This window comes from Eubalaena glacialis, chromosome 3 (genome assembly GCF_028564815.1).
Source record: "Eubalaena glacialis isolate mEubGla1 chromosome 3, mEubGla1.1.hap2.+ XY, whole genome shotgun sequence".
NCBI classification, from domain to species: Eukaryota; Metazoa; Chordata; class Mammalia; order Artiodactyla; family Balaenidae; genus Eubalaena; species Eubalaena glacialis.
The window spans coordinates 77,395,575-77,418,788 of record NC_083718.1 but is presented as its reverse complement, the minus strand read 5'-3'; the positions used below and the strand labels follow the sequence as shown (position 1 = coordinate 77,418,788).

The 23,214-nt window shown below is 52.4% G+C and overlaps 2 protein-coding genes across 5 annotated transcripts in view; one reads left to right on the top strand and one right to left on the bottom strand.

Annotated features, from left to right (window-relative positions):
• Positions 1 to 7,673, bottom strand: part of KCNJ10 (potassium inwardly rectifying channel subfamily J member 10) — a 32,274-nt gene extending 24,601 nt beyond the window's left edge. For 3 of the 4 annotated variants that reach the window (XR_009700342.1, XM_061183234.1, XM_061183232.1), the window contains exon 1: positions 7,556 to 7,673. The gene's annotated coding sequence lies outside the window, so the exon portion shown is untranslated. Of the gene's footprint in view, positions 1 to 6,844; positions 6,939 to 7,555 lie in introns of all 4 variants that reach the window. The other variant, XM_061183233.1, reaches the window with a different exon arrangement.
• A 9,089-nt stretch (positions 7,674 to 16,762) lies between these two features.
• Positions 16,763 to 21,671, top strand: KCNJ9 (potassium inwardly rectifying channel subfamily J member 9). The gene is made up of 3 exons (XM_061183229.1): positions 16,763 to 16,780; positions 17,830 to 18,736; positions 21,340 to 21,671. The coding sequence occupies exons 2-3, from the start codon at positions 17,887 to 17,889 to the stop codon at positions 21,669 to 21,671; spliced, it is 1,182 nt and encodes a 393-aa protein (XP_061039212.1). The 5' UTR covers positions 16,763 to 16,780; positions 17,830 to 17,886.
• The last annotated feature ends 1,543 nt before the right edge of the window (positions 21,672 to 23,214 follow it).

The window sequence follows — 23,214 nt, the reverse complement described above, 5'->3', positions numbered from 1 at the left end:
GACATTAGTATGCAGAGCCAGCCCCTCGGCCCTCTCCCTGTCCCACAGCCCAGGGGCGGGGCCTGGGGGGCTGCTGGCCTCGCGGGTGGAGGCAGGGGGTGGGGCAGGGCTGAGACTGAAGAGATCTCAGCCCTCGGGGGCTCCCCTGGGGACACTGCCCAGGAGACAGGGGAGGGAGACTAGACCAGGGCCCCCAAACCTGCCACGAGCCAGAAAGGGATTTCCAAATGGAAAAAAACAGGGGGACTGGGAGGGATGGGGGAGGAGGGGCTGTGGGAGGCCAGGCCCCTTCCTCCCAACTGGACTCTGGAAAGAAGCACGTGGGCAGTCTGAGCCCACCCACTTTTGGCCTCAGTTTTCCCATCTATTCTAGGGAACTGTGTGGGTGGCAGAGGAAAAACTGAGCAATAGACAGCAAGGTCTCAAACCTAAGCCCGCCTCGACTTGTCAGGCTCGGCGGCTGCTGGTGGCATCTGACCCTCCAGAACGCTTCTGCTCAGGGTGTGTGCTTGGGGTTTGGAGTATTTAGGCTTCTGACAAGGTGGTGCCTGCAGCCCAGCTCAGGGGGATTTGGCTGACAGGCCAAAGAGCCAGAGCTGGCTCCCCCCACCCCTGCCCCTGGTGTGTTTGTCTGTCTCCCCCATCTGCGTCATCCCCTTCCCCAGAGCTGTGGGGAGAGGCTTCTCCTCCTGGCCAGGGGACCCCCCAACCCCTCCCCCACCCCCACTGGCACCCTTCCCAAGGTGCATGCACTGCCCTGGCACCACAGCACAAAGGGCAGGGTCAGGAGCCACTGGGAAAGGGACCCAGAGCCTGGAGTGCTGGGAGACTGAGAGGAGGGGATGATCCAGGAAGGGGCTGCAGGCAGTGAGCAGGAAAGGGACACCCCAGGAGAAGCAGTGTTGCCCTATCACAGACTTCCTCTGCCCTGGGCCAGAAACCCTTAGGAGAGAGGGCTGGGGCCACTTTACAGAACTGCTCCCCACAAGGCAAGATGGAAAAACCTTCTGGGCTTAGGAATGTCTTCTCCTGGCTTGCTTTCTCCTTTTTCAGTTGCTGTTGAGGTCAGGAAGTTCCTCCCTGCTACCTGCCCTCAACTCAAGGCTTCCTGCTCTACTGCTATTGGCCCTGGATGGCACACTTGGGATTGCTGGGGGAAAGGTAAGTTCTGCTCCCCTCCTCTCAGGACCTTGGGTTTTTTTCCCCCCACTGAAAAAGTCTGGTGGGGAAAGTGTAGGGCTAAGAGTTAGAACTTCTGGGTTCAGGGCCCAACAACCCTGTTAACTTTTCCTGGTACCTCACACAAGCCACTTTTCCTCTCTGGTTCAAGAAGCCCACATCTGCAATTTGGGAAAGGTCACTTCTGCATCGCACTGCCTTCTGGGCCCGTGGGTAGTGGATTCAGGGGCAAGGCTCTGGTATTTAATAAGAGCTCATATTATTCAGCACTATGCTAGGCCCTTTTCTAACGTTACATCATCTAATTCTCAACAATTCTAAAAAGTAGGCACTTTTTAAAAGCTCTATTTTATAGACGAGACAACTGAAGCACAGAGATGTTAATAATCTGCCCAAAGTCACACAGCTAGTGAGGGGTAGAACTGAGATTCAAGCTCAAGTAGGTAGTCTGTCTCCAGGACCCACATGATTAACCACTACCCCATACTGCCTCCCTAGTGAAAACATTCAAAAGACCATGGGCGGCTAAGGGAGATCAACCAGGATGGTCAAATCACCTGGGGCTTTTCCAAACTGTTTTCTGACGTTCCTCTGGACTAGTCATTCTCAAAGTGTGGTCCAGGGACCCTGGGGGCTCCTGAGACCCTTTCAGAGGCTCTATGAGGTCAAACCTATCTTCATAATAATACTAATATGTTATTTGCTTCTTTTCACTTTCATTCTCTCATGAGTGTTCAATGGAGTTTTCCAGAAGCTACATTGCAATATGATATTGTAACATATTGAATGCAGAAGCAGATATGAAACACCAACTGTCTTCTATTAAGCCAGATATTAAAAAGATTTGTGAAAATGTGAGACAATGCCACTTACTAAACTTTTGTTTGTCTGTTTTTAAACATAGCTGTTTTTTCGTTAAAAATATGTCATCTAAATTGACATGCAAAACGGGTTTATTGCTGTTATTTTTAAATGAATTAATGCATATTTTAAGTTTCCTCTCATTTCTAACCTATCAATGTAATCCACATTAACAAAAGCTCTTTGCAGTCTTCAATAATTTTTAAGATGTGAAGGGGTCCTGAGACCAAAAAGTTTGAGAACCACTGCCCTAGACTCAGACATCCTCGCCCTTTCCTCTTGCCATTGCCCATGTCTTTTTTACAGAGGGTCAACCAGGGAGATTTAGATGTGGGGAGAAGGTGTGTGCCCGGGTCTTGTGGTTGGGACTAGGATGGGGGTGGAGCTGAGGATATAACTCTAAAAGGTCAGGCCTAACCCGACTTTAGAGCTATGCCCACGTGTCTCCCAGCTTGCAGGCTCCCACCCAGAGGTATGCTCCAGACAACGGGGCTGTCCCAGACTAGACTCTGGCCTCTGCCCCTTTCCCACTCCAGACGCCCACTGACAAGCCCAGCATCAGGCAGAAGCAGACCTCCCTGGCGTGGAGAGAAAGGTTCTGTGGATACCCACGTGGATTTTTGTGTTTGGGCCAGCAGCGCTTAATCTGCTGCTTATAATCTTAGGGTAAAACTGTCTCCACAGGATGGGGAGTTTAGTAGGAGAGGAGTTTCTCTGGAGGTTCCCTAGAGAGTTGGATAATAGAGTCTTACATATACCCTAGTCTAGGACACTCCTAAACCTCTGAAGTCAGGGTCCTCCCCCAGAATTAGCAACCAGAAAGGTTTCCTACCTAGAGTCAAGCTGGTCAGTAGGCACTCTGTGCCCTGGGGGCAGAGGGGTCCAGGGAGGGAAGAGATGCCTTTGCTTCAGGGAGTCGACAGTCTGACAGGGGTGTAGGCCCACCCTAGAGGAGCTCCTGTTATTGTAGGAGACAGGATGTCCCCTCCAACATTACCACTGCCCAGGTCATCCTGGGCACATTCATAGACACGAAGGACAAGGAACAGGCAGGATGCTGAGGAGAAGGGGTACAAGATGACAGAGCAGACAGGGAAACAGAAGGATGGAGATTTGTAGGAGGGGCAGGACTTGGAGGGGTAGGCCTGTGTGAGGGCCCAGGGTAGAAGGGGTGTGGCTCAGGGATTGCCATGGGATATGCTCCCCCAGAACAAGGTCTGAATCGATGGGGGTCCCAAAAGATAGGGGAACTGGAGGGGATGGGAGAAAGGCTGATATAAAGTATCTTGAAGACTGTGATTGGGAGTTTTCATCTGAAAACCCACAGAGACATCTGAGTAGCAAAGGGGCAAGATAAAACTGATGCTTCATGATGACAGTTCCAGTGATAATTCTGTGTGGAGTAAAGAGGGGATCAAGGAGAAAGAAAGGTGGAAGTTAGGAAGATCATTAAGGAGGCCGCTTTGGGCACCCAGGCTCACAGGATGAACAGGCTGATCGGGGGCAGAGAAGAGGCAGACTCACACACCTGAAGGGAATTGTGGGGGAAACGTGGGCAGGGAGGGAAGAGGCAGGGCCATGGAGGGACAGGGGCGAGATGTCGGGGTAGAGAGAAGCCGGCGTCTTTGGCTGGAAGACATAAGTCACCCAGACGGGGGAAGAGACTATTTTAGGGAAGCCCAGCAGCTCGGTTACATTTATCGAATCCGAGTTGGAGACAGCACATCTGCTTGGTGAAAACTCATGGAAAGAAGGGCCCAGGGGTGTGGAGACCCAGGCAATGCCCAGCTTGTTGGAATGAAGACAGGAAGCTCATGTTAAACGACTTGATAATTCTCCCACCTTCCCAAACTCTAGAAGGGCGGAGAGACAGAGACCTAGGACAGACCTCAGAAAAGCCACAGAGAAGGGCTGCAGCAGGCCCAGGAGCCAGGCAAGATGACGGAGTAGAAAGAGTCACAGAGGTGGGAGAACCGTAACAGCCAACAACTGCACTTTTTATTTTTAACATGTTGAGCACCACTCCAAGCCCTTTACAAATATCGAGTCTTTTAATACACAACTATAATTAGCCCCATTGTAAGGATGAGGAGACATTTGTAGCTACTAAGCAGTGAAAGCAGGATTTTAAACCCAGAAGTCTGACTTCAAGGCTGTGCTCTTAACCACTACGCCTCTGCCTCTCCGACAACAGAAAGGAGCCCTGAGACAGCACCGTGGGGTCGCACGTTCCCTCCAGAAGAGGCCTCTTGACAACTGTTGCAATAATCCGTGCGCTTCTCTGAGCTTCACAGCTCCCCCTCACAAGCCTTAATGATGGGCTTTTTTGTTTGGGGGGGTGGGTTTGTTTTTGTTTGGGTCCCGAAGGTGGTCTGCCTCTCTTTCCCAAACTCCATTTCAGATCTCTTTCCTTTTATGGACCTGCTTCCTGAAATCTAGCCTAAGTTCTTCAAGCTGCAGCCCCAATCCTTTCCCCAGGTCTTCTGCCATTGGAAGGGGGGCAGAATGGCCATATCCACTCCTTCTATGCTACACCTTTTTAGGGGCCTGAAGTGCTAATTCAGTCCTCTGAAGCCCATGCTTCTCCAGCCTCTTTCTCCAAGCCACGCAGTTCAGTTTTCACTTCTCTCCTGCATTCCAGAGCCAACCCCTCCCTTCTCCCCACCACCTCAAATCCAGCTCCCAGCTGGCAGACACCCACGGGAGAGTTTTTCCCATAATCCCTTTCTCTGTGCCCTTTCAAGGTTCTGATGTAGGGAGGGGATGAAGAGGGGCCACTCAGATGCACTGTCTCCATGAAAATGGTGGCAACACGTATGTTAAACTTGGAGGAAGGGAGAAAAGCATTGAACGCAGCCTGTGGAAGAGACAGGGTGATGTGGTAAACTCAGAAAGCTCTGATTCCCACGAGCCGCCCCTGCCAGCCACCCTTCACTGGGTGCTAAAACACTTGGATTCCAGATCTCCCATCTCTCTAATCTTTCTGCAGTTTCATCTTAGCAGTGTGCCTTGGACTCTCCCTTCTCTCTGCCCCTTCCAGGGCCTCACCACCATCCTGGACAGTTTGGCATTAACCCGGACAGTGGCACTGACCATTCAGGCAAGAGAAGAATCTAGGCTGGGGAGGGGAGGGAGACTGGAGGTTTTTTCCTTCCGTCCTAAGTAACCCTTGGCAGGAAAGTTGAGGGGCTCCATTGCCCAACATCTCTTTCCCTCCCCACTGATGCCAGGAGGTTTGGCCTATCTTCCATCTTGTGTGCAGAAACCAAGCATTTTGCTAAAAGATGCAGGGGGTCTTTTCTCCTTTGTAGAAGTGGTTCTTTCTGCATGACTCACCCCCCACCCCCCAGAGCCCTAAACCCCTTATTCCATCAATCTGGGCATGACCTCAGAGGACTTGATCTAAGCCCACCCAGATGCAAGTGTCCCAGCCTCTCTGGTCCCTAGGGAGGACCAGGGAAGGAGGCCCCTGGGTCTTCTGCCACGCCCTTCCCTTCAGCCCAAGCCAACCAGGCTGGAGTTATAAACGAGCTCGTGCACAGAGGTGCAGGTGTGGGGATGGGGTGCCGTTCAGTGGGGCACAGGGAGGAGGTGAGGGATGCCAGGAGTCGGACAACTAACCCTCCCACACAAATGTATGTGTCCACAGACCGCATGTAGGGCAGATGTTGGGCAGACAGATTTTTTTCCCTCAGGGTAGGGGGCAGCAGTGGGATTCTGCATTAGAACCACAGAAGGATTGGGACCATAACCCTGCCCCCGCCACCCCTCTCCACTCAGTGGAGTCATTGCCATTTGATATCCACTGAGACAAGTTGGCTGCTCAGCTCCGGGTGGGGGGCGGGGGGATGGCTCAGAAAACAGCAGCTCCTTTCAGGACCCAGGTTGGCAAGGGCTTTGGGAGGCTGGACTGGCCCAGATCACCCCCCAACACCCCCTCTCTCCCTCCCTCGCCACCACCACCAAAGGACTGGAGGGCGGGGAAGAGGAGTTGGCACTGCCTGGGCCATGCCTATTGCCTCTGCAGACCAGCCCTGGCCCCTCTCCCTGGCATGATGCCTTCCCTCCCCCTCCTCCCTCGTTTCCTCCTCCCTGAAGAACTAGCTATAAGCCAGGACACTTGGTTGCTTCTACACTTGGTCCCCCGTACCCAGCCTATGCCAGGAGGAATTAACAAGCCCTGCACAGGATGGTGCCCACCATCATGCCAGGAACATGTAACAGAACAGAAATCCTTGGAGATTAGGAACAGCGTTTCAAGATGAAACTGAATGGAATTCAGTGGTAGCTGCTGGTCCCTTCTCAGACTGGTTTCCTGATACCCACTCCAGGCCCTCGTCACGCCTAAACAAGTGTCACTCCTCACAGAAGGGCACCAAGTCTCCCATCATCATCTCCCTCCCACCCAGAAATGCCTAAAGCAGTCCTGGTGGGGAAAAAAAATTCAAGCACCATGGCCAAGGCAGACGGGCCAGAAATCTTTAGCTAGAATGTGCATCGATAAGCAACAGAATCAGGCTTTAAGCCTAGGCCTCCTTTGGGGTCCAAATCTGTACTGGCTTCTTCACCACCCCCACTTCCCCATCTGCCTCACTCTGCCTGGGGCCCTTCATTAACAAGAATGAGATCTCAAGATACAAGAGGTCCTACTCCCACTTGTCCCCAGTTTTGTCCTTCCATGCATCCTGGGGCTCAACTCTTCTCCCTCCAGTCAGGAAGTTCCAACCTGTCTCTTTCCTAACGCAGGTGCCCTTGGTTAGTTCCTGATGGGGAGAAGGGATGGGATGGGGAAGGGGCATCTCACCTGGAGGGTGGATGTTACGGAACCCAATCTGCCCTTCTTACTCTAGCAGAGGTGGCCCTGCTGCTCTCCTCCAGGTGATCTCAGTGTGAAACAGCTGTGGGGAGGGGAGGAGGGTTGTAATGGGGAGGGGTGTCTTGAAGTGGGAGGTAAGTTGGAATGAAGGGAAGAAACTGGGTGGGCAGGGGGTCCCAGTCACACCAGGCTACTACATCTCCCTAATCTGAGCTGTAGGTGTCTTCTTCCCCTGTGTGAACTAGTGATCAGTGGGTGTCACTATGTGAATGTCACAGCATGGGGAGGGGGGAAAAGGGGCTGGGCATGGGAGTGGGAGTAACCTGATGATCCCGGGAAGAGGGGGCACTGTTTGGAGTGCCTGTGAGGGTGCATGGTTATATGTGGTGGTCACTGTATTTAGTTGGAGGGCTGTGATGCAACTGCAGGTCTGCCCAATAGGAAGGAGCATTAGGAAAGCCCCTTTCTTAGCTGAAAGTGCTGAGGTGACCAGTTTGGGAAAGTTTCCTTCTTGGTGAGCCCTTCCTAGAAGGCTCCGTTTGGGGCCGCCCAAGGTGGGAGGCTGGGGAATAGGACCGTACCACTGAGGCCAGTCAGGGTAGGGACCTAGGGGCTGGGGGCCCCGGTATCGCTGGAGAGTGAGGTGGACAGGACCCCGGCTGCGGCGGCAGCACTCCTTCATCAGGGCCAGGGTCTTACCTTGGGTCCGGGGTGGAGTGGCCCCTCGGATGGGCAGCGGGACAGACGGACAGACGGGGAGGGCAGGCGTGAGGAACGGAGCTGTGCGACGGGCAGGGCCAGGACTCTTAAACCCGGAGCTGGGATCAGATAAGGGCTGGTCCTGGGGCCGGGGCCGGGGTCGGGCCGGCCGGGGGCAGAGCTGGGCCGGGCCGGGCCGCCCCCTCCCTCCGCAGCGCAGAGCCAAACTTTGCGCGAACGGAGGGACCTGGAGGGGCCGGGCGGGCGGGGGCGGGGGGCTCCGGACAGGCCAATGGGAATGTGGAGCGCCAGGCCCGAGCTGCCGGGATTGGAGGGGCCTGGGCAGGGGGTGGGGCGTAGGGGCAACGAAGCGGAGCCCCAGACAGCTGGAGGAGCAGGACAGAGAGCAACACCCAAAGACAGAGACCCAGACAGACTCAGGGAGAAGCAGATAGAGAGACGATAGGCGAAGCGATAGAAGCCGAGCTGGCAAGATGACAGGGGAAGAGAGAAGGAAGGAAAAGGAGGCTGTCGTGTCAGGGATGGGGAACGAGAGCGGGAGCAGGCGGGGGCGGACCTGGGGCCGAGTTAATGAGGTGGAAATGAATTCAGGACCGGCCCAGTGGCCCGACAAGCAGCGCCGAAGGGGCGGGCTCAGGGGACTACGGGGTTATATCCTTCAGCACCATTTCCATGCTGTTTGCCATTTTCTAAGTGCTGGGTGAGGTCCTGGATGCGAAATGCGCAGACATCATTCCCACTTGCAGTGGCTTGGTCTGAGAGAGGGCAGAACATGCAGCCCAAGTGCCCAGGAGGTGCTGGAGGCAGCAGAAAGGGAAAGATCACTCTACTTAGGGGGTCCTGCAGATGTGGGAGGACAGACGTGACATCCATCTGATAAGGCCCCTAAAGAATGCAGAGGATTCAGGTACGGGGAGACGGTGCGGAGGGCATTTAAGGCAGAGGTAACTGCATTCACAAAGTCCTGGGAGGACAGGAAAATACAAGTCTGCTTGGGAAACAGCAGCAAAGTGGTCCACTGGACCGGAATACGGAGTGGTGGTTCTCAACCTTTTCATCACGAAGGACTTCTTTCATTATCTGAATCCATGTTTTGAGAGGTTTTTATCCACAATCTCCCATTCTTGGCATGTATTAAGGAAGAAAACATTTATTTCCCCATTTTTGCTCATCATAGATACTTAACTACTAATCAGTAACCAGTATTATCATATTGAGTTGATATACATAGTGGGGGGAAAAAGAGGAAAGGCGCTTGACATTTTAGTTCAGTTCAGCCTCTAAACGCCCTATGATGGGTAAATGTCCATTTCAAATAGTCCCCATGGCGGGGGGGGGGGGGCACTGGGCTGAAGGTAAGCGTAGTGTTTGTGGTGGGAGAAGACCTGGAGTAAATATAGAGCTGTGCCCGTTCATGGTCAGCTCTGAAGGCAATGGAGAGTAAATGAAGGTTTCTTGAGCAGAGGGGAGACAAAGGTAGAGCAGAATTTTAGGAACACTAATCTGCAGGTGAACAAAATGGTTTGACTCAAGAGGAAACATGGCAGCAATCCTAGACTTCATTCTTCCTCACCCCATCTCCCTTATCTAATCAATGCATCTACTTTCTAAATCACCTCAATCCCACTCCCTTCCTCTCTTTCTCATCATCATGCCAGTGGTCCAGGACCCCATCACCTCTCACCAGGATTACTACAGCGGCCTTCTAACGCCTACCTCTAGTCTTTCTCCACTCTAATAATGTGTCAGATCATAAAATCCTTTATTTAAGAAGAAACACCACGGCTTCCCTGGTGGCACAGTGGTTAAGAATCCACCTGCCAATGCAGGGGACACGGGTTCGAGCCCTGCTCCAGGAGGATCCCACATGTCGCGGAGCAACTAAGCCCATGCACCACAACTACTAAAGACCACACGGCTAGAGCCCATGCTCTGCAACAAGAGAAGCCACCGCAATGAGAAGCCTGCGCACCGCAACGAAGAGTGGCCCCCGCTCGCTGCAACTAGAGAAAGCCCGCGCGCAGCAACAAAGACCCAACGCAGCCAAAAAAATTAAAATAAATAAATTTTTAAAAATAAAAAAAAAAAAGAAGAAACACCAATCTCTCTGAAACACAAATCTGACTGTATCACTTCCCGATTTAAGCTTTCAATAGACTGCCCATTGTTTATAAGTAAAGTCCAAATTCCTAATCATGGAACAGAAGGCCTCTTATGACCTGGACCTGGTGCCATTCCAGCCTCATCTTCTTCCACTGCCCCTACAACACCCCAACCTACAGCTGTTTCCTCCTCCAATACCCAAGGTTCAGTCTTATGTTCTCTTTCCATGTCCTGCTCCTGGACCCTTCGTCACTTACATGGCTCCAACTATGGTTCCTGAGTTATACCCAAATCTCTATCTTCAGCCTTGGGCTCTCTTTAGAGCATTACCTCCACAGTTCCAGTGGCTGGCAGGGGATTTCCACTCCAACTGGACAGGCCCCAAACTGAACTCATCCTCTTCCTCCTCAAGGCTGGGGGTTCTCATGACTTCCTTCCTTACTTCTGTGTTCCTCCCAGTTAATCAGATTAAAAAGCTAAAAACGATCTTCATTCTTCACCCTTACCCTATGTTCCATCCATTGACATGTCAACAAAACCACCAAATTCTGTCAAGTCTCCCTTTGTTCTATCTCTCTAGGATATCCTTTTTCATTTCATGGCCACCATCAGGATCAGGAAGGTCACTAGCAGCCCAGGACCTTGACCCACCCTTCACCCTTCTCTCTAGTCTCAAAGGAAGAGGTAACCTGTATTCACAATGTCAGTCCCTGTGCCCTTGGATCAAAACCCCAAACTGGTGGCCCTTGCTTACAGGTCACAGTGCAAACTCCTCAGCTCGACATTTGGAGTACTCCTCTGAGAGAGGAGGGAAGAAAGAATCACAGGGCAGGAGCAGGAAGAGATACCTGGTGGTGAAGAAGTCTCTGCAGAAGTTCCTTCCAAACGGTTTTCACTTTTCTGTAGTTCAGAAAAGTCATTCACTGAAACTCAGGGTGGCGGTGGGACTGAGCAATTAGAAAGCATTTAGAAGTTCCAGAACAGCAGGTGTGCAGAGGTTGTGGAAAAAGACACAGATAGCTTGAACGGCACTGTAAGTTTCTAATTTTACAAGAGTGATTTGTGAGTTTTTGTTCTTAAATTATGTTTTATAGCATATACACAGATATCCATCATGTATACATTCCTCTGTACATATCAAATGTCAGTTTTTAATTTCCAAGTCTTTTTACAAAAAAAAAAAGAAGTCCTAGAACAGTCACTAGGAGCCCAATAGGGAATCAATAATAAATGGCATAGGAAATTCATATTTGTGAGTGTTTACTATGCAAGATATACATATTACTTGAGACGGAGAAACTGTGGTTCAGAGAGGTTCAGCAGCTCGCCTATGGTAACATAGCTAGAAAGTGTTCGATTTGGAATTTGAATCCACGTACGTTGAACTCCAAAGCTTGCCTCAAGGTGATACTAGAGTGATTTTGCATGGTTGAAACATAAACTTGTCAATATGAGCACACATCGGTATGAAAAATTTGCCAGGGTTGCGATGTCCAGCGTTCCCACACAAGATGGCAGTTAGGGGAACCATCTTTTTTTAAGGACACCCCTCTGTTTCCTCACTTTAGCAAGTTCTGTCTTTCTTATTCTCAGTTGCTCCTTTCTAACTCACTCCTCCCAAGTTTGGCCTCATCTCTTCTTTTACCTCATTCGTAATAGGGCAGGGGCTCCTTCAGAGCACAGAGGACAGTAGGGGTGAGTAACTTGTTTGGGAAGGAGAATCCACAAGTGGGCAGCAGTATGAGGGGCTTCTGCTGGGAAAAGTCAGTGCGGACGGAAGGGATGAGGGAAGCTTTGGGTCAGGAGGCATGAGGAGGCTCAGAATAGGCAACATTTCACAGTCAGAGGGATCGGCTGGAAATAGAGATACTGACAACGCCCACCACAGGATTCCAAGGGGCATTTTAGTGTTCGGGCCCCACAAGGCTGAACAATTTCCATTAGTAGTAGGGCACCTAATAGCTGGATAATCCAGACCACAGAGGAGAAATCCAAGAGAGGGACTGAGCTACACCCCCCCCCCCACCAAGTCATGAATGGATCATTATTTAGGTATACCACCTCCTTTCAGTAAATGCGATTTACAAAAACTCACATTTATAAGACATAAGTTAGGGGATGCTTAATCACATTACCAAAGGGTTCTATCCAGAATTTCTTTAACTAGGTGGTTTCTCTAGTACCTTTCTAATTGGGTCCAATGGACAGAAATTCTATTAACACCCAATATACTGTGGTAGGAGGGAGGCAACAGGGAATAAAGAAACAACCAGGGACGAGGAGCCAGGAGGCCCGGGTTTTAGTTCTGTCTATCCTCTTGGGACCCATCCCTTACCTGTAAATTACTTGGGACCCATCCTTATCTGTAAAGTGCTTGGGATCCATCCCTTACCTGTAAAGTGAGGATTAATTCTGGACTACCTCTAAAGTCCATGACTTTTAAATCCTGGTCTACTTCCTCCAGTCCTATAAAGCAAGATAGACCTGTGTATGAGAAGGTTCTGATGCTCATGCTCTCCTGAACTCAGCCAGAAGACCAGCAAAGCCCTCAGCCTCAGGAGCCCAGTGGGGCTCCGTCTGTCCGGGATCTGTGCTCTGTTTCTCCCCATTTCACTCTAACATCCAGCCACATTTCACTCCTGCAAACCTATGTTCCCTCTACTCTGAGTTTTCTAGGGCCGCATCTCCCTTGAATTTATAGAAATTGTTATAATCTATCTGATTGGCCTCCCTGCTCCACTAAGTTCATATCCTCAGCCACCTCCTGTACTCCCCATCATGCTTCCTCTCCCACCTCCAACCTTTTACCTAAGAAGTCTCACAATATTGCTCAAGGAAATCTTCCCAGAGTGGTTGATCCCAAGGCTGCCACATACAGTTGTACAGTTTGTGCACTGCATAAAGGCACCCACCGAGGGGGCAAATTGAGGACTGAACCACGTTCAGTTTGCCATTCCTTGCATCATGGCTTGGAGCCGTGTCTACTGGAGGGAGTCCCCTTTTTATTTTTTTTTTTTACGCCAAAGGACCACTTGCTACATGCCATAAGGAGTGCATCTGCCCAGAGGGGGTTCCTTTTTTCTATTTTGTACCAAGGTTCTTTATAAACCAGCAATGTGGCCCCAGCTGTGCCCCTCCTGCCCGCAACATTCTCCAGTTCCAAACCCAATCCCCCATCGTCACAACTGTACTGACATATTTCATTGACTCCTTGTAAAGTTGCTTTCTTTACCTCATAATACCTGAAAGCTAGGATCCTGCTTATTTTTCTGTATCCTGGTATCTAAGAAAACTTTTTTTTCCCTCACTCTGTTCAAGTTCAATGATAAACAAAGAATTGAGGTTAGATACCAGGTAAAGTCCAGGACCTGCCGGATCCATAAAGCAGGGGAGGGGGTGGTGGTCTCCTTTGTCAGGAAGGCCATGCTCAAGGCAGCCTGCACTGAGGCAGGGGGCTGGCTGATACATCTTCCGGAGGACCCTGCCAGCCCTGTGATTTCCCCCTCCAGGAAATGGGGCCAGTTCTATGCAAATACGTTCTTGCCCAGGAGTTTGGTTTCTTCTCTCTGAGCTCCTGGCACAGTGGAACCAACGTGAGCAGCTGCTTGGCAGGACAGAGAAGGGCAGGCTAGCAGTCCCAAGGCTCAGGTGACAGGGCCAGGCCCAGGAGACGGGGATGTTGCCTGGGGCTTTAACAGCCCTCCTGATGCCAATCTCAGGCTGAAAACTCGATATTTCCACTTGGAACAAGAAACACAGGCGAGAGGGCTGGGAGAGGAGGGCAGTGTACCAGGAGTGCCCCCTGCAGGTCTCACTGGGTGGCACCAGAACAGAGGAAGGCGGCACAGGGTAAGTGGAGATTTCAGGAGATGCCTGGGATGAAGACGATGATGATGAGAAGAAAGAAGATCATAGCTAGCATCTACTGAGTACTTACAATGTGCCACCACTGCCTCATATAATCCTCATGACAATCCCCCAGAGATGGATAATACAGTTGTTCTCAGTTCTTAGATGAAGAAACTGGTCAGAGAGGTTAAGTAACTTGCTCAAAGTCACCCAGCTAATAGGGGACAGAGTTGGGACTTGAACCCAGGACACTGCCTCCTGACACTCTATTACTCAGCACCACCTTTTCCACCTTGCCAGGCCATTCCAGGAACTTCTAACCTGCTGGTGTCCATTTCTACATCGTCCTGCTTCTCTAGCTCACATCTTCCTGTTCCAACTTTAAGGCAGCTGGAGAACTGATCAATATCTTGGGTATAATGATGCTGATACTAGCAACACCTGGCATTCGTCTACCACTCTCTGCTTTTAATTATTTCCCTGGGAAAAATAAACATTGAAGTATTTCCATTTCTCCAATTTTCTTCCTGATTTTTATCAGTGTTCATAAAGCTATTTCTATACAGTTATGATCAGTTTATAAGAATACTTTGGGGAATTCCCTGGCGGTCCAGTGGTTAGGACTCCACGCTTCCACTGCAGGGGGCACAGGTTTGATCGCTGGTTGGGGAACTGGGATCCTGCAAGACGTGTGGCACTGTGGCCAAAAATAAAAAAGAATACTTTCATGTTCTGGTTTTTATGTAACAGTGTGCCTGCATGCACGTTTACATATATGAACATAGTAACTGCTTATATTGCTTTGCCACAAATATTGCATTACCAAGAGAGCGGAGCATGGGGGTGTGACACAGGTGTATGAGTGTGACTACTTCTCTGCCGATATCCAGCTCTGTGACATTTGGTAAATCACTTAACCTTTTTCAGTTTTAATTTTCTCATCAATAAATAGAGAAAACAATACCTGTCTCATAGGTATCCTCATAGGGTATCGCCCAGGGTTGTTGAATAAGGTGTATGTCTAGCTCAGAGCTGATGCTCAATCAATTCTTAGTAGTAGTGTTAGTATTCTGTGCTTATGGATCTTTCTCCCCCACTGGACCATGAGCTCCTGGTGGGCAGGGACTTATCCATTTCTGTAGTCAGCCCCACCTAGCACATTACCTGGCACTTGGGCTCCACAAAAATTTGTTGAATGAAGAGTTAGTAAGCCCTAAACTAGCCTTTTCTCTCTGTTGGACATTGGGGTTGTTTCTAGACCTTTTGCTGTTAAGAAACTACACCTCAAAGCCCTTCGATTTATATTGCCTCATTCGATCTGCACACCCTGTAAAGTAGGCAGAAAGGGCTATTTGCACATATCCACATCTTGTGAAAGATGGAGCGACTGTGGCTGAGGGAAGTGAAGTGCTGCCTATGGGTCACATCGCAAATCAGTGACAAAGATTAGAACCTCTGACCCTACCTCCCTTCCTTGGGTGGATCTTTTTTCCCTCTACCTACCTTCTTCTGGATCAGGGTGGCCTCTCCAAAAACGGAGACTGTGATGGTAGGCCTGACCCGAGAGCAGCATATGCACCCAGGAGCCCGGCTGGAGGTGAATCCCTAGGAAACCAAATGCCTTATTCCCAAACACATCAAGGCCTGTATTTTCCCAGAGCAAGGAGCTTCTCAGGAAAGAGCCAGCATGCTAGCTTTTCTTTTTTTTTTTTTCCTGAGGGGGTGAGGAGGCGAGCTCTGAGTTGTCCAGGAGGAGGAACTTTGGCTAAAAATAGCTATGGCGTATGGATCAGCCTCTAGTGGTACCCAGGACTGGGGAGGGGAGGGGGATGCTCTAGAGCTGTCGCCAGACTGGTTGCTGTGGAAACAGGAGAGGAGCAGGGGAGCCTGGGAAGTGCGGATGACACAGATAGCAAGTCCTAGTCAGAGCTGCCGCTACATTTAGGAGAAACAGCGGTGCCTGCGGCTCCCACCCTCCAAGGGGGCTGGGGTGGGGGGGAGGCGGTGTCAGGGGCATGGACGCTACCCCCCCAGGGGTCTCTGCTGCCGGCTACTCTCCTCTCCACACGCTGTGAGTTGAGTTCCAGGGGACTTGGGTTTGGGCCCCTATTTCCAAGGCAAGTGGGGGTTTGGGAAGAGCTGGTTCCTGAGGGAGTTTTCGCCAGATCCCCTTCCAAAAAATAAGCCCCCTTGCTGGCCAGCACGCTCTAGCCAGAGAAAGGGAGATCCAGGAAAATGCAGCACTGGGGTCTTCTGGAAAGGGGGCACAGCATGCACATAAAATAAGGAGGAATAGGCTGGAGGAACAGGACTCTTTGGAGGGAAGGTGTAGAAATCGAGTCTTTGCTCTTGAGATAGAGGCAACGATTTCACACCTTTCCTTACCCATTGAGAAAGTGCAGCCCGAAGACAGGAGATAAAACACAATCAAAGTGAGGCTCACCTAGATTCCCAGGGCAATGGCGGGTGAGAGAGTTCTGGGGGCCATCAGACTCTGGCGTTTCTTCCCCACACCTGGGCAGAGAAATCTGCCTCAGCAGGCAGATTGGGGGTCAGATTACCTAAGACCCTGAGAGAACATCTGAAAGCCCACCTTGGCAGAAGCTGGAATAAGTGGGCCCAGGTACTTCTCTGAATGACCTGTGATCTCTAAGCCAATCGAGGACATCGTGGGCCGCAGGAAGAGAAAAAGCAAGCTCATGGTTGGGGGAGGGGAAGACCCTAATCTGCCATTGCATTGGGGTTCCTGGATCCTGTGTCCCCTGATTCCTCCTGGAAATGTAGGGGATGCCCCTAAGCTCCAAGCCATCTCATTTTGGTTTTTCCTCCTGCCCTCTACCCCAACACACACACACACACACACACACACACACACACACAGCCTCCAAAGGTCTGGCTGCAGAACGCCTCACTCCAGAACTTAAATTGGAGAGTGCTGGGTTTGGAGTTACATACCCAGGCAATTTCTCCCCAGGACCTGGTCAAACGTCCAGGCCATCTGTGGTCCTTATGTCACACTCTTCCCCTCCATCACCCCACCTCAGTCAGCCCAGGTGTCCTTGGAGTGGGGAAAGAGGATGATTCCCAAGAAGAAGGGAAAGTTGAAAAGTCCTGAATTCTTAACCTTTCCTCATACGAGCCATACCTCCTAGGGGCCCCTGGGTGCCTAGGGAAGGGCTCTGGGTCTCTCTCTCTCAGGGCAGCCTGCAGCTCAGAGAGCTCCTCACGGGGAAGAACTCAAAGCAAAATCAGGTAGGCTTCCCTTGGAATGTGAGCTTTGCGGCATATGGAGGGGGGCTATTTAAGGATAGTCAAGGGAGGTGAGAGGCTGGGGAGGGAGGGGCGAACTGAAGGGAGGAAGGAGGTAAAGGTGTGTGCTTAAATCACTTATCTGATTTAATGCGTCATGAAGAATAGGATACTAGAGGGCTACAAGCCTATATTGAACTTTGTGCTTCCTTTACCCCGGCTGTCCGTGTTGATCTCATATTCTCCCGTCCTCCTGCCCATTTGCAGGCTGTCTCCACTGTGGAAGTAACCTAGGGGATATGGGGCTGACGCTACAGCCGCAATGATCATGGTCAGTCCTCAGGGAGGATTTCCAGCGGGAATTTCCCAAGGTGGGAATGTTCAACCCTTGCCCACTGGAGATTTTTCACTCGTTTTCCACCACTTCCATTTCTCCTTTGTAAGCTTGTTGAGAGGAAGAAGATGTGGGAGGGGGTAGAGTAAGCGAGGTCCAAGGAGGGAGGAATGGGAAAGACTTTTTGTGTCAGTCTCCAGGTGAACTTCAAAAGAGCCTGGTGAGACAGCAGGTTGAATTGCGGAGACAGGGAATTAGGGGACTGCCTGATATTAGCCAGGGCGGAGTGGGGCGGGGGTGGCCTTCGGGCAGGGAGGGCTCTGCACAGGAGAGGAAGATTAAGCACCTGCCTCCAAGGAACCCACAGTCTAAGCGTTTCAGGAAACTCCCTCCTTGCCTGGGCCTCTCGCCTGGGCGTGGCCGTGAGGTGCTGCACAGCCCAGTTAGAGCAGTGGGACCACGACCTCTGGTACCCCGTTTCCTTGAAAATAGTCGTGCAGAGTGCGATCCAGTTCATACACACTATCCCATTTGATCTCCACGGTGTTGTGAGCTGGGGGTGGGGGTGGCTAGGGTTGTGTGTATTGTTCCCATTCTACGGATGCGGAAAGCTGAGGCTGAGACGGCAAGGGACTCGCTCTGGGCCACCCGGCCCCTGGGCGCAGGCCGGGACGTCTCGGCCTCTCCCGCGGCTCGGCTAATCTGGCCCACCTCTCAGCCCCTCCAGGCCCCGCGCCTCCGCCTGGGCCGTGACCTCCCCGCCGCGGCCACGGCCATGGCGCAGGAGAACGCCGCCCTCTCGCCGGGGCCCGAGGAGCAGCCGCGGCGCCGCGGCCGCCAGCGCTACGTGGAGAAGGACGGCCGCTGCAACGTGCAGCAGGGCAACGTGCGCGAGACGTACCGCTACCTGACCGACCTGTTCACCACGCTCGTGGACCTGCAGTGGCGCCTGAGCCTGCTCTTCTTCGTGCTGGCCTACGCGCTCACCTGGCTCTTCTTCGGCGCCATCTGGTGGCTGATCGCCTACGGCCGCGGCGACCTGGAGCACCTGGAGGACACGGCGTGGACGCCGTGCGTCAACAACCTCAACGGCTTCGTGGCCGCCTTCCTCTTCTCCATCGAGACGGAGACCACCATCGGCTACGGGCACCGCGTCATCACCGACCAGTGCCCCGAGGGCATTGTGCTGCTGCTGCTGCAGGCCATCCTGGGCTCCATGGTGAACGCCTTCATGGTGGGCTGCATGTTCGTCAAGATCTCGCAGCCCAACAAGCGCGCCGCCACGCTCGTCTTCTCCTCGCACGCCGTGGTGTCGCTGCGCGACGGGCGCCTCTGCCTCATGTTCCGCGTGGGCGACCTGCGCTCGTCGCACATAGTCGAGGCTTCCATCCGCGCCAAGCTCATCCGCTCGCGCCAGACGCTCGAGGGCGAGTTCATCCCGCTGCACCAGACCGACCTCAGCGTGGGCTTTGAAACGGGCGACGACCGCCTCTTCCTCGTCTCACCGCTCGTCATCAGCCACGAGATCGACGCCGCCAGCCCCTTCTGGGAGGCGTCGCGCCGCGCCCTCGAGAGGGACGACTTCGAGATCGTCGTCATCCTCGAGGGCATGGTGGAAGCCACGGGTGCGGGCAGGCCGAAGGAGAAGGAAGAGGAGGAAAAGCAGGACAGAGGAGGGGAGCGGGTGGGCGGGGAATTGGACCTAGAGGGGCCAGGGCGGAGGAAGCCAGGGCGGGAGGGATGGAGAGGCTGGTGGAGGATGAGAGGCTGAGATGAGATGGGTTGGGAGGGGTGTATGAAAAGAGTGCCCCCTCCCCCGCAAAGAGCCGAGAGAAAGCTGGGAGGAATCCTCCGAAGTGGCCCCGGTCTGGGGCCCTGGGCCGAGAGGTCTGTGTCACTGGGAATAGGAGAGAGTAATGATAATAGACAACACCCAGTGCTTACTCTGTGCCCTGCACGGTTCCAAAGCACTTTACACCTCCTGGTTTATTTAATCTGAGCCCCATGAAGGTAATTTCTTGTTACTGTGCTCATTTTTCAGGGAGGAAATTGCCCCAGTGAAAGGTTAAGTTGTCCACAGTCATAGGCTAAATAAGCGGCCACATCTGGATTGGACCCAGGCAGTCTGGCTTCAGCATTTAGGGTGCAGAGTAGGAAGGGAGAGTTAGGTTCCGGGTTTTTCTCAATACTGAGAGGTCCACGCCCCCTGGAATGTGATGGTGCAGGTTTTCCATGTCCTGAGTTATTCCTAGGCTGGACCTTAGGGAGAGGTTGATAGCTGGGCTCACTTCTGCCTCAGTTTCCCCATCCATCAGAAGATTCAGTTTCCACTGACAAAGGATAGATGATCTGCACATTTCAAGCCCCTTTCCAGAAGGAACTAGCAATGTACCTGTGATGTCAGAACCTCCAACTCAGGCCTATACAGTGAAAGGTTTGGGAGCAGGTAGGACAAGACCAGTGCAGGGACAGCAAATGAGTCCTTTGGGACTTGAGATCTAGAAGTGGGAGAAGAAAACTGCAAGTGGGATAACCAAAGGCCCACCAGGGGGCCCTGCAGTTCCTGCCACTGTTGCCAGTATTGCCCTCTGCTGGCTTCTCCCAGACTGGTGCCATCAAACCCCTCTCCTGGCCCTTCATGCTGAGCCTCTACTTCACTGCTCTCTGCCTCAGTGTTCCCCACTCCTTCTCCCCACCCCCATACTCCCCTAACTCCTTCCCCCTCCCCCACTCACCCTGCTTCCTTTCCTCTCATTTCACCGGCCGGCACATTTTTGCTGGTACCTGAGAAGTCCCAGCCCGACCCTCTTCTCCCTTTGTACCTCCAGCCCTTCCCTTTCTTCCTTGCAGCCCCTCTCCCCAGTGTCCCTTTTGCCTCTTCTTCCCCTCCTCTACCGGACATTTCCTATGCCAGTCTTCACCAAAGGAACAAAGAATACCAATGATGTCCCCAAGTTGGCTCAAGGCAGGGCTTTCAATGTTGAGAGCCAGTCTCTGGTTAGCTAATGTTCACTCTTCCGTTCCCCCTTGTTCGGAGGTGGATATGAGCTGAGGGGAATATGAGAGATCTCAGGGTAGAAGGAAAATCACTTGCCCCGGTGGGTGTGCCCACCCCACAAGGAAAACAGGACACAGGCCCACAGCAAGGAGGACAGGGGAGGGTGGGGTGGAGGAGATAGGAAGGGGAGCTTGTTGGATTTTTCTAGAGAGACAAAGCTGGAAAGGATGGTAATATTTTGGGTGAGAGAGTCAGTATCCAAAATGCTTCTGAAAAGCGAGTATAATGAGCCAAAATCCAACAAGATGACATTTAAAACGAATAAATATAAAGTTCTACATTTAGGGTTTAAAAAATCACTTATGTAAGCACAGCATGGAAGAGCTCTGGTGAAAAAAGAATTGGGGGTTTTAGTTGGCCACAGGCAATGTGATACAGCTTCCAAAAATGTTTATGTAATGTAATCTTGGGCCCTATTAGCTAAAGCATCATGGCCAGAAGAGAGAGGTGGTGAGCCCTCTCTTATGCATGGATCAGGCCACAGCTGGAGTATTTATCACACTCAGAGTGCTTAAAGGATCCTCCTTGGCCATTCTGGTTTGCAGTCAAAAAGTAAAATTTTTGGAAGCCAGGTCACATCAGGAATGGTCGAGGGAGACACGGATGTTCAGCCTGAAGGAGAGAAGACATGATGAAACCTGAGACTCCTGCTTTCAGATACTTGAAGGGGTGTCATACAGCAGGAGAATGAAAATAAGGGTGGCAGATTTTAGCTCTGTATAAAGAACAACCCAAATATTAGAGCCGTCACACAAAGGAGTGGGCTCCTTGTGAGGTGGTGAGCTCTCAATCCTGGGAGGTAATCAAGTGCAAGCTAGATGCCCATTATTGGGAATGCTCCAGTGGGGAGCCCTGTACGGAGAGGAAAATTGGGCTAGATGATCCCCAAGGTCAGTTTCAAGGTTAAGCTTCTCTGATTGGCATCTCCAATGGAGAGGAGGGGAGAATGTGGGCTGGAGGTTAAGAGGAGTTGGGGCAAATGGAGAGGAGGAGGGGGAGCTTGACAAATACAAGAGTTGGGAAGGAAGAGAAAGTGGGCTGGACCAAAGCAGGGGGTGGGGGTCCTTGAGGGGGGCTCCAGGGAAGGGTTCTAGGAATAGGATTGTGGAATGAGGCAGGGGAGGGAAGGCTGGGGCTGGGATCCCCCTTGACCCATGCCCTTACCCCCAGGAATGACATGCCAAGCTCGGAGCTCCTACCTGGTGGATGAGGTGCTGTGGGGTCACCGCTTCACATCAGTGCTGACCCTGGAGGATGGCTTCTACGAGGTGGACTATGCCAGCTTCCACCAGACCTTTGAGGTGCCCACACCCTCATGCAGCGCCCGGGAGCTGGCCGAGGCCGCAGCCCGCCTTGATGCCCATCTCTACTGGTCCATCCCCAGCCGGCTGGACGAGAAGGTGGAGGAGGAGGGGTTGGGGGAGGGGGCGGGCGAAGAGGCTGGGGCTGACAAAGAGCAGAATGGCTGCCTGCCACCCGTGGAGAGTGAGTCCAAGGTGTGACCAGTTTCCTCCAGACCCCTGTGGCAGGGCCAGACACAGGTACCTGGGGAGCTGGTTATCGAAGGTGGAGGAGGGTGCAGGCAAGGTCCCTGGGAATGCACTAAAGCTGGAAAGCCTCCTCAGAATCTCAGGTCTGGGATCCAACATGGATGGGAGAGATCCTGATTTCAGGAGAATGGAGGGTGGGGAATGGGTAAACTTGCCAGCCTGTCTGTGTTTGACCTTCACTTCTGTTCATGCGTGGATGGATGGACAGAAGGATGGACCTATGTGGGTTGGATGAGAAGGTGGAAGCAAAGAGAGACAGCCAGCCAGTGGATAGGTGAATGGGCCACCAGACCAACAGACAGGTGGTGTGCTCAGGGCTGCCGCTAACTCATAGAGTATCTTGGTGCAAATTCTAAAAAGGCGCCCTTTTCCTCCAGACTGACACTACCCCAAACTAGGGTGCATGGCTTGGGGAGCAGAGTGTGGGCTGGATTTTAGTCCCCACTCACCTCAGCCAGCTTCCTTGAGTCTGGCGCACCTGTCTCACTAGACACAGTAGCCCAAGCTGACCCAGAGGTGAGAAAGCTGGACGGAGGCAGGCAGAGATGAGGAGGGTGCCCTCCCAGCTCCACCCCTGCCACTGTGACAGGCTGAGAGGGAGGGTGAAAGGCTGCAGGGGCGGCTCCGCAGGGTGTGAATGACCTTGTCCATGTGTGCAGGGAAACCGGCAATGGGGGAGATGCCAGAGCTGGGGCCCTGGGGCAGGGCCTAGGAAAGGAGAACCAGGGATGGCTATTTTCTGACAGTGAAGTGAGGTCTTGTAAGTACCACTGCGGGGACGGGGAGGGATAGAGAGGTTCTGAGGAGGAAGAAGGGCCGGGGAGAGATGGAGAAACCTGAGTTCACTAGAGCTGGGACACGGGGCCCTCAGGAAAGCAGAATCAGCCTTAGGGCACAGTGAGAGGGAGTCATTCACGTGGTCCACTGGGTGCCCGTTGGGTCCAGAGCACTGACCCGGGCATGTGTGGGGAGGACAGTCAGAGACCCGATTCCTATTCTGGGAATACAGTACAAGTGGGAAAAACAGAGAAATATGCCTGTGGCAACTGTTTCAAACTGAGAACCTGAGTGATCTCTCTGAGCAGGGGGTGGAAGGGCTTGGTAATCAGAAAGCTAGGGATTGAGTCAGGCCTGGAGAGTGACCTGAGCCAGCAGTCATGAACTTGGGTGGGCATCAGGGTCCCCTGGACGGCTTTGGAACACATATGGCTGAGCCCCTCTCCCAGAGTTTCTGACTTAATGGGTCTGAGGTAGAGACCAAAACTTTGCATTTCTAACAAGTCCCAGGTCCTGCTGACGCTGCTGGAACAGGGACCACGCTCTGAGAGGCCCTTCCCTAAGCAGACTTGGGGGTCCTGTCAGGAGGTGGGCATCAAGCTGAGGAGTAGCTGAGGGTCCTTGGGGAGGAGACTGAAATATAATGGGTATGGAGAACTGTGGTGGGGGGAAAGGAGACCATGAAACCAAGGCTGAAGAGTCTGACTCTGGGCCTAGG